The sequence below is a fragment of the Hyperolius riggenbachi genome, chromosome 6 (assembly GCF_040937935.1).
Source record: "Hyperolius riggenbachi isolate aHypRig1 chromosome 6, aHypRig1.pri, whole genome shotgun sequence".
Taxonomy (NCBI): Eukaryota; Metazoa; Chordata; class Amphibia; order Anura; family Hyperoliidae; genus Hyperolius; species Hyperolius riggenbachi.
The window spans coordinates 305,401,294-305,412,733 of record NC_090651.1 but is presented as its reverse complement, the minus strand read 5'-3'; the positions used below and the strand labels follow the sequence as shown (position 1 = coordinate 305,412,733).

The 11,440-nt window shown below is 48.4% G+C and overlaps 1 protein-coding gene across 6 annotated transcripts in view; it reads left to right on the top strand.

Annotated features, from left to right (window-relative positions):
- The first annotated feature begins 782 nt into the window (after positions 1-782).
- PTPRH (protein tyrosine phosphatase receptor type H) overlaps positions 783-11,440 on the top strand; it is a 228,057-nt gene continuing 217,399 nt past the window's right edge. For all 6 annotated transcript variants that reach the window (XM_068241258.1, XM_068241262.1, XM_068241261.1 and 3 more), the window contains exon 1: positions 783-984. In XM_068241258.1, coding sequence (XP_068097359.1) covers positions 928-984 — 57 coding nt within the window. In that variant the 5' untranslated portion in view covers positions 783-927. The remainder of the gene's footprint in view (positions 985-11,440) is intronic.

Below are 11,440 nucleotides of genomic sequence, written 5' to 3'. Positions count from 1 at the left end.
GCCTGCCTGGGATTATAGCGGATCCGCCTGCCTGGGATTATAGCCGATCTGCCTGCCTGGGAATAATGCAGACTGCGGTCTGAAGTGCGGTCAGCTTACCACAACCGATCCCACGAATCCATTGAAGTGTGACAAATGTGAACGGCTCCCATTTATAAACTGGAACGGACTTTCCGCTCAAGTGAGAACAGAGCCTTATGCTGGGAATACACAATGAGATTTTTCAGTCGATTTACTGTCCGATCTTATTTTCGATCAATTTTCTTATCAATTTCCATTCACTTCTATGAGAAATTGATAAAAAAAAAAAAAACGATCAAAAATAAGATCAGACATGTCGTAAATTATCTATTGAACCGTCTATCTGCTGAAAAAACGTATGGTGTATTCCCAGCATTACACGCAGAGGATCATCAGGCCAGCCAGGCAATGTGCATTATTTAAAAGGAAATAACTATGGCAGCTTCCATATCCCTCTCACCTCAGGTGGTCTTTCAGGTTCCCTTTTTAAGACTTCAAGTTCCCCCTTCGCTCTCCTGAACGTGACATTATTGCTGCCCAGCTGTACTAACCTTAAATCCGTCAGCACTTTGCTTTTAATTTAGGAGATGCTAAGACAACATGAGATAATGAGCCTGGCTCTCTGGTAATAACACTGCGTAGGATGGAACTTCCTAGTGAGAGGGAGGTGGACACACACAGAAGCATGAGAGGGTAAAGTCCTGCCTAGAGAGAGAGAGGAGGGAGCTGTGTGACGGCTGCTGCTGCCAGAGTGATCTGTGTCTCACTTCCCTGTTACTGTACAGCTGCAGTCAGCGCTGTGGCCATGTACAAGGAGTGAGCGGGGTGGGCTGGAGTGACGAGTAGCAGTACAGCAGGTGTTGTGGCCGCACAGGTGCTCCCCTGCCTGCCTATACTGCTCTGCCAATGGCGTGTCGCTGCATCATCTCCGGCCCCTGCAAGCCGGCCTGGCTGCTGCTACTGGTAAGTTGCTTTCTATTCACTAAACTTTTCTCCCGGCTTGATTCCCGCTGTGATCCCCCAGAATGGACACGTGGTCGCCTGCTGTAACTTGTAGTGTGACTTGTGAGTGGTTCATAGACAGGCTTTGTGTGTGTAAAGGTACCCATCCACCTGGGTACACACTATGCAATTACCTTGGAGGACTTGTCCAAACTGCTCCTGATTGATAAAGGGATCGATTTTCTATTGACAATTTTAGCCAAATCGATCTCTTCATCGATCAGAAACTGATTGGATAGGTTGTAAATAATCGCCCTATACCAGTTGATCAGACCGGAAGTTGCATTGTGTGTTGGTAGCATACCGATGATGTGCAGATATGACCAAGAGCAGAATATGATCAGAAAGAGATCTATTGGGCCAAATCCTGATAGATAATCCTTGTGACGTTGTCTTGCTTCTCCGGCTGCGTCCCCCCAAATGTGGTATGCCCCCCCCCCCCTCCAGGTGCATGTGCCTTTATACTTTACCTGTCATGCTGTCCCCGAGTGTACACCTTACTTACACATTGGCAGGGGCGTAGCAATAGGGGGTGCAGAGGTAGCGACCGCATCGGGGCCCCGAAGGGCCCTCCCTCAACTACAATTTTAGCTCTGTATTGGTCCTGTGCTCATAATAATCACTTCTATAGATACTTTGACTAGTGGTAGTCATTAACAAGGTGTTCCCCATCCCCTTCTTGCACCTCTGACACTGTAGTTGCCATTGGCAGGTTTTGATGTGCCGTATCAATTGTTATATAGAGAGTGTTGGGGGGGGGCCCCATTGTAAAACTTGCATCGGGGCCCACAGCTCCTTAGCTACGCCACTGCACATTGGCGTTCCAGATGGCTGTCGGCGTTAGCATGTGGGGTGTGACATCACACATGTGCTGTATGCTGGTAGTCACGTGGGACCTGAATGGGGAAGTATGGTGGGCATAGCAGTGGGCACTCAGCGGAAGGTGTGACTAGTAAGGTATAAATTCACAGGCACCGGGGGTACATACAACATTTGCAAAGGGTTTCCATCGGGTTCGTCGTTCACGATTAACACGCCGTTACTTCTGTGCACCCGATCAACCACATCAGCCTGAAATTTCCCAGCATGTCTGTTCAATGCATTCAACCAATTCCAGCCCGATAATAGTCGAATCGTTGATCGGGCATGCTCTTGGTGGGCAGAATTTCATTCAATTTTATTATCTAATCGGATGGACACTCGGCTGCCAAGTCAGTAGACATGATACACAATGATAAGCTGTTGTGTCCGGTCACACAGTTCTGGAGTTTATTCCTCTGCCTTTTTTAGTTTGCTTCTTTCTATGAAGTTACTGTTCTGCATTTCATGCTCATGGGGTGTGTTTGTGCTTTCTGTTCCTGTTTTTTTCATCCACTTCATTGACTGTATACATTAGAGAAGTTTCTGCACTGGGACTTCAGTGCAGCAGTAGGAAAATAACAAGAAAATGGGCATTATTGTAACCCACAGTGGAGAATGTTATGCCACATTTTGGTGGGGCGGTGTGCCACTGTAATGCAGGGCAAATGATAGGGGAGGTAAACTCCTGCACTTCTCTAGGACACTTCTGCACCACGGGAGATCCAATCTGAACATCGGGTCATGCCCGTTTTGCTAATCTCATCAGCACCATGATAGACGTGTAAGTCGCGGTGCTGTTTTTCCACTAGTGCAATTCGATTTTTCCCAAATTGCCCGGCTCGCACAATTCTGTGTTTGCACACATACACGACAGATCGGGGTAAAATCATGGTGTAAGTGAAAGGAAATGCGCATGTAATTGTGATTCCTAGTGGTAAAGGAGTGTACGAGAGACCAATAGATATAAAAGATGTATATGTTACGGCCAGAACCCGTAGTGTGGCCACTTCGCGTTCTGGACAGCCACTTCGGGTTCTGGCCGACCCATGTGCGAAGTGGCCGCAGCGCAGCGGCCAAGGTTAGAAATGTTATGTTTACGCCGTCTCGCTGCGGCCAAATTGATGACAAGTTGCTTAATTTAATGAAATATAGCCGGCGGCAATGTAATAGATGAAGCCGCCGGCTTTCGCACTGCCTCTCTCCTCCCCCCCCGCCTCTCTCCTCTCCCCGCCTCCCATACAATAAGTAGCAGCCGGCGGGGACATGCAGCCGGAGATTCGTTCATCGCGGCAGGGGCAGCAGAGCGGGGAGGCTGCAGACATTGCTTCTGCCAGCACCCGCTCTGCAGGAACGGCAGGATTCCCCTGTCGCGACGAACGACTCTCGGGGACACGCGTGTCCCTGCCGGCTGCTACTTATTGTATGGGAGGCGGGGAGAGGAGAGAGGCGGGGGGGAGGAGAGAGGCAGTGCGAAAGCCGGCGGCTTCACATTGCCGCTGGCTGTATTTAATTCAATTAAGCAAGTTGTTATAAATTTGGTCGCAGCGAGCCGACGTAAACATAACATTTCTAACATTGGCCGCTGCGCTGCGGCCACTTCGCACATTGGCCGGCCAGAACCCGAAGTGGCCACACTTCGGGTTCTGGCCGTAACATATACATACCTGGGGCTTTCTCCAGCCCCCTCTGCACCGATCGCTCCTACGCTGTCTTTCTACGCCTTCTCGGTTTCCCGGAAAATTTGGCCAGTCGGTGCATGCGCAGTGCAGCTGCATGCGCCCCTGGAACCCCACCACCCCCGTCTCGCTCCTGCTGCTGGGAGCTTTGTTTGTGCGCAGTAATACTGAGCGCAGAGCACTCCAGTGGCCAAACTTATGGGCTTCTACCGGGAGAACGAGAAGGTGTAGGAAGACCACATGGGAGCGATTGGTGTGGAGGGGGCTGGAGGAAGCCCCAGGAATGTATAAATCTTTTATATTTATTGGTCTCTGGGTCACTTTAAAGCCAATTGTGTACCTTCCTGGATGGAGAACATTAAGGCATGACACAGGTACATGACCTACTTATAAAAAAAAAATGGAGTACACAAAACTTAGCTTTTTTTGTTCTATACTTTAATCATCCCTTTTTAAAGCAATTATATATATTTTTTTGTGGAACAGTAACTGCTGTGATTACAGACTTATTACAGAATTACTGTAAACTGGTGACTCACAGAAAATGGAGTAATAGATTCTCATCTCACCAGGAAGGGCTTTTGGCCTTCGACTTGCATTGCGGCTGCATTTCCATACTTCTTAAAGAGAACCCAAGGTGGGTTTGAAGATTATTATCTGCATACAGAGGCTGGATCTGCCTATACAGCCCAGCCTCTGTTGCTATCCCAAACCCCCCTAAGGTCCCCCTGCACTCTGCAATCCCTCATAAATCACAGCCACGCTGCTGACAAACAGCTTGTCGGAGCTGGCTGTGTTTATCTCTATATTGTCAGTCTGCTGCTCTCCCCGCCTCCTGCAGAACTCCAGTCCCCGCCTGCATCCTTTCCCTCCCTGCTGATTGGAGGGAAGGGACGGGGCAGGGACTGGAGCTATGCAGGAGGCGGGGGTGCAGCTGAGACTGACACTACAGATGTAAACACAGCCTCACAGCATGGCTGTGATTTATGAGGGATTGCAGAGTGCAGGGGGACCTTAGTGGGGTTTGGGATAGCAACAGAGGCTGGGCTGTATAGGCAGATCCATCCTCTGTATGCAGATAACATTCTTTAAACACACCTCGGGTTCTCTTTAATGTGTCCATCTGCAGCTAGCAGAGTTTTTGAAACAAAAATGATGCTCTTTATCATGGCATCCTCCGCATTGCAAGTAGCATAATGCTGTTTAACAGTCTTAGGACCACTACAGCGAAAACAAAAAAAAAATGTTAAAATCAGATAGAACCAACAGGTTTTGGACTAGTCCATCTCCTCCTGGGGATTCTCTGGGTTTTCTTTGTTTTTAAAAGCATTTCCTGAATGGCAGTTTAACTGCCAAAATAGTAAGATGCCAGCCTCCCTACTCGCTTGCACACTATTTTTGCAGTTAGACATAAGGTGGCCACTAACTGTTCTATTTGCCAAACAATCGTTTACAAATAATTCTTTGTACGAACGATCGGAAATGATCGTTTGGGACCACTAATGGACAAAAATCTCCTAACCAATCCAATCAGTTTGAAGGGATTGATTCAAAAATTGAATCATTTTCACTAATGTGATTGGTTAGGAGATTTTTGTCCATTAATGGTCCTAAACGATCATTTCTGATCGTTCATACAAAGAATCGTTTGTAAACGATCATTTGGCAAATTTTATTGTTAGTGGCCACCTTTAGCAACTACCAGGAAATGCTTTTGAAAACAAAGAAAACCTTTAGAATTCCCCATGAGGAGATGGACTAGTCCAAAAACCTTTGGTTCTGTCAGATTTTAACTGCTTACTCTTTTTGCTGTAGTGGTCCTTTACGTGGTGATCCGGTTTATTACCACTTTATAGATGTGTCTGATGTGGATTTCTCTTGGAGTTATGGATCCTAGAAAAGTTGTGATGAGAGCGAAAAAGTGAGCACGATATCATTGGATTGTTTCTTTGAAGGCCCCTTTACACTTATTGCGTTGTCGTGTCACCCTTTCCTACCGCAGCTCAAGGGAATGGCCATTAAAGGCAATGACACACTTCCTGCGATGCGACAGGAGTACTGTAGCTGACGCAGGAGCTGCAGTGCCTTACTGTGCGCGGTATAGGAAGCAATGAAAGTCAATGGTAATATAAAAATGTTGTATTTTTGCCGCGGTGCGCTGATGCAGATTTACAGATGACATACTTCCTGTCCAGCAGTATACTGTACACGTGACTGAAGTGACGTTTTGAATGCAGGTTGCATCCAATTTCCTTGTCAACGCAGTCTGCCGCATATATGAAAGTGTGTGTAACGGTGCGATTTTGCTGCTCGCAAATTGCATCGCATCAAGGGACCCATAAAAATATGGTAGTTTGAAATGTGCAATTATTGCTGAAGAGGATATCATATTTTTTTCTTTTAGGCAGGGGTCTCACTTGTCAAAATCGGGGCTGTGGAGTCGGTACAAAAATCATCAGACTTCAACTCCGACTCCTCAGTTTATGAAACCTCCGACTCCTCAGTTTCTGAAACCTCCGACTCCAGGTATCCAAAATGACTCAGACTCCTTATTCGAATACTTACCAGGGCTGTAGATTTGGTACAAAAATCATCTGACTTCCGACTCCTTAGTTTATGAAACCACCGACTCAGACTACAGGTACCCAAAATTGCTCCGACTCCTCGACTCCGACTTTAACTCTGACTCCACAGCCCTGGTCAAAATCGTGGTTTTCCAAAGACTCTAGTGGGCCCCCTGCCTAAAAGTGCCCTTTAACCCTGTTTATAAGTAGTCTGTGTAAAACAGTGGTTCTTAACCTGGGGTCCGTGGACCCCTGGGGGTACATCGGCAGCTGTCAGGGGGTCCCCCAGGGGCCGCAGACAAAATGGCGGATCTCGCCCCCATGAGAGAACTGTTGAGCACGGCAGGCAGTGTCGTGGGGCGCAGCAACTTACTTATCCCCATTCCTGCGTGGACTCCTGTCGCCGGGCTCTCCTCATATCGCCGCCTAGCGTCCCATCGCCATGGTTACCCGGCAGCCGCTCATGACATCAGAGTTGCTGCCGGAAGTAACCATAGCGGGAAGACGCGGTGAGAGGAGTCTGCGCGTTAACGGGGCTGCGTAAGATTATACTGGGCCACTACCTGGCTATCTGTACTGGGGCACTACCTGGCTATCTGTACTGGGGCACTACCTGGCTATCTGTACTGGGGCACTACCTGGCTATCTGTACTGGGGCACTACCTGGCTATCTGTACTGGGGCACTACATGGCTATCTGTACTGGGGCACTACCTGGCTATCTGTACTGGGGCACTACCTGGCTATCTGTACTGGGGCACTACCTGGCTATCTGTACTGGGGCACTACCTGGCTATCTGTACTGGGGCAGTACCTGGCTATCTGTACTGGGGCAGTACCTGGCTATCTGTACTGGGGCACTACCTGGCTATCTGTACTGGGGCACTACCTGGCTATCTGTACTGGGGCAGTACCTGGCTATCTGTACTGGGGCAGTACCTGGCTATCTGTACTGGGGCACTACCTGGCTATCTGTACCGGGGCACTGCCTGGCTATCCGTACCGGGGCACTGCCTGGCTATCCATACCGGGGCACTGCCTGGCTATCCGTACCGGGGCACTGCCTGGCTATCCGTACCGGGGCACTGCCTGGCTATCCATACCGGGGCACTGCCTGGCTATCCATACCGGGGCACTGCCTGGCTATCCATACCGGGGCACTGCCTGGCTATCCATACCGGGGCACTGCCTGGCTATCCATACCGGGGCACTGCCTGGCTATCCATACCGGGGCACTGCCTGGCTATCCATACCGGGGCACTGCCTGGCTATCTATACCAGGGCACTGCCTGGCTATCTATACCGGGGCACTGCCTGGCTATCTATACCGGGGCACTGCCTGGCTATCTATACCGGGGCACTGCCTGGCTATCTACACCGGGGCACTGCCTGGCTATCTATTCTGGGGCAAGTATCACTAGTATTCGGCTCCACCCACATCATGTAATTGCCACGCCTACTTTTTGGCCGCGGTAGGGGGTACATTTACCTAGGGATCACTCACAAAGGGGTACACATGCTAAAAAGGTTGAGAACCACTGGTGTAAAAGATCGCATAAAATGCCAGCAGAGCCCCCCATTTTGTCTGAAAGCAGCACTGTGTAGCTAGCTATATGTTGTTGCATGTGTCCATTTGCCTCTGGTTCAGTGTAAAGTACAATAGTAGATTATGTATGTGAAAAAAGGAGGAACTTGCCAAAGAGGGCGTTGACCTGCTTTGCATGTGTAGCTAATCAGTATCATTTCATTGCGGGTGACTGGCACCATATGACCTGGAAAAATGTCCTGGAATTTGATATGTTACTCAGTGGTGGAATATCTGAGTCTTTCCTGGTTCAGCTTTAAGGCTAGTTTCACACTGAGACATGTGACCATTTGTGGTTGACAACCGTGTTATGTCCGCATTAAGCTTTAGCACTGTGTGAGGACACTGGAGTACTGAGAAGAAACTTTTTAAGGCACAAAAAGCAGCAAGAAAGAAAATGTTTTCTGTTTAGCCACTCTGTATACAGTATATATTTTCAACATGTTCTTATTGCACACTAAAGTCTACTAGCACCTACAGGAAAAACCTTCACATAGGCCTCGATTCATAAAGCATTTCCGCATGCGGAAATGCTGAAAACAGCTCACTTTACTGACCACATAGCAAAACTTGTATTCATAAAGGCTTTTTCCGCATGAAAAGCCGACATTCCTGAGAAGAACGATAAATCACCGCCTTGTGCGGTGATTATCTTAACAAAAGTAACAAAATGTCAATTCATAAAGATTAGAGGAAGCGGTATGCGGACGGGGAATACCGCTCCCTCTGATGTGGCGAGAAGCGTGCGGAATACAGTGCAGTGAATAGGACAGACCTCCCAAGCAGCAGCAGAGAGAACGCCGCACGGAGGGACTCAGCCAGCTCCTGTGTTTCTGCAAGGCTCCCGATAGCCTTACGCCTGCCTACAGCGGGAAATCTCCGCTCAGCTATCGCTACTAGCAACATTTTATGAATGCCCACCCTGGAGTCAGAAATACCGAGCGCGGAGTTTCCCTGCACTGATTTACATCACTGAACACTTTTTTATGAATCGAGGCCTTAGTGTATTAGGGCTCTTTTCCACCAGTATCTGTGAATTCACCTCCTCTCAGCTGTTCCTGTCCACCGGCAGGGCGCACTTGCTAACGCTAGGCATGGGCGGTGGACAGGCAGTCCACCCCATGGAGTTGCATATGAGCACAACGGTTGCCATGCTCAGACGTGACATGAGATTTGTTATGCTGTATGATAACTCATCCATTTGTCAGCGCTTGACTTGCATGGTGTTACAACTGCTGCCATTCGGCTGCATTTTAATTGAACCCGAATTGCAGTCGTGGGCGGCAGATGGGGCGCTGAACTGCCCGATAAGCGAGCAGCTCAGCCATCCATGGAAAAAAGCCCTCACTGTATTAATGTGTATAAAAAAAAAAACAAAAAAAAAAAAACTCCTCCAACCGTCAATGATTCACAAGTGATTTCACTCCGCGCTCAATAAACTGCACTTCCCTGAGTCCCAGGAGGTCACCAGATGCTGGATACCTCATAAGCCCGGTGCATCCAGCATTTAGGGCCCTTCTCACAAGCTGCAATCCACTTCAAAACGCGAACCTGCCCGCTGTTTTTTTCCCAGAACGCAATTGTCATCTTGCCCAATCATTCCGATCACTCTCCGTTCCCGACGACTATATGGCACAAGTGGAAAAGGCAGCTTGTGCGACCGCAAACACAGCACAGCTCGTCCATACCGCCGCAGGGGATCGCATGGCCCCGGGTGTTTTTTTTTTTTTTTTTAATAAAAATTCTTTTATATCATGTAGCTTGCACTTGCCTAGCTACGTGTGTCCCCCGATTGCCGCCGGCACCCTCTGATCCCCCCGATCGCCGCCATTATACATCCCTCCCCCCCCTCCCCCCCAAAACCCGCAATGTTACAGCCTCTCCAATAGCTTCCAGACGTCGCTATGGGGAGGATCGGGACTGTGCATGACGGTGTTGACGTCATGTCCGATCGTCGCCATAGCGACAGCAGAAGCTGTTCGGGGAAGTTGCGGTTCTTGCAGGATCGCGTCTAGGTAAATTTAGCCGGCTGCGATCGGGAGGATCAGAGCAGTGCCGGGGGACTTGGGGCACATGTGTAGCTAGCCTAGTGCTAGCTACACTATTTAAAACACATATAAAACAAAAACTTGAAAGCCAGGGAGGTTAATCCATTTAAAAGAAATGATAAAACAAGGCATATCTATCTATCAATATATATATAGAATCATGAAGCACCTATCTGCTATTACTCACACAATCTCCATATTTAATGCAGCCTTTCCAGATGAATCCATCATTTCTATCTAAACAACAGGAGAATTGATCAATTTGTCTTTTTTAATCAGGAACCCCTGCAAAATCTGCAACATCTGCATTTATATGTAAATATATTCTCACATTTTTGTTTTAATTTTAAGGGGGTTGAATAGTCATGTCAATGTAAGGGCCATTTCACACTAAAAATGTAAATCCCGATTTTGCACCCCGATTTTGCGTTTGGAATCCCGTTCCAACAGAACAAGAATCACAATGCAATAGCCCCCTAAGCGCTGCATGCAGCGCATTTGCAATATGTACAAATCACAAACGCTGCAGTGAGAATGATCCCATAGGGATACATTAGCAGCAGCACTGATCCCCGGCAATCTGCAAAGTGCTGAAAAGCACTAAAGTGTTAACCAGCCCTAACAAAAATCTGGCTCATTCATATCTAAAGCTATGTACAATGCTATAGTAAGCTTGGTAGTGATTCTGACTTGTTCTTCTCCTTATTCCTCCTGCCGGAAGCTGCTCCATCATGCGCCCTGTGGTTCTCCCCGCTCTCTTGCCCATAGCAACAGTACACGTTGCTCTGGGATACCAGAGCGGTGTATCTGTACACTACTCATTCCCTGCAGTGGTGCTCACAGGATCAAGCTTGATCCTGATGGATTAAACTAATGTCTCTTGCTCAAAGAAAACCTATAACTAAACCCTCCCCCGCCCCCTCCCCCGGGGTATGGGGATACTTAATACTTACCTTGGGAGGGGGAAGCTTCTGGATCCTAACGAGGCTTTTCCGTCCTCCGCTGTCCCGGCAATTCAGCACTGCAACCCCCCCCCCCAAGCCCGATCGTATCCGCTCTACTGTGCAGGCACGAGTCCTTTGCGCCTGCACAGTAGAGCGGATACAACCGGGCTTGGCTATTTCCGCCTTAGCCTGAACAAAGAGCTGCTACTGTGCCTGCGCTGGATCGTGATAGGTAAATATAGCCGTGCCGGCGCACCACTTGTCAGGATTTTTCGGGGGAGCCAGTGCTGGATTCCCCTAAGTTCCGGAGGATGGCGAAGCCTCATTGGGACCCTGAGGCTTCCCCCTCCCAAGGTGATTATCCCCCAGGGGGGGGGGGGGGGGGGGTTTACAGGGTATCTTTAATGAAAGAGAAGCAATTACCTTTTAAATGTTTTAGCACTGTTTTGTTATCAGCAGTGTGTGCTCAGTCACATACAAGTGTTTTGGCTTCTATTTACTTTTCAGGAGATATGAGCTTCATTTAACTGCTGTTGGGCTGCCTCGTTTGCAGATATGAAACACTATTTCTAGCAGTCTGCTAGAAACCCGAGAATAGGAAGCGACATGATGCTTCCAGACATTTAGGCTGGATTGAGTGACAACCTTTTCTCTTCCTGAAATATATCTTATATTTTGTGAAACCGTTCTGTTGGGAGTAAAGACTAGGGGACAGATTCATCTTATTTAATCCATTTCCT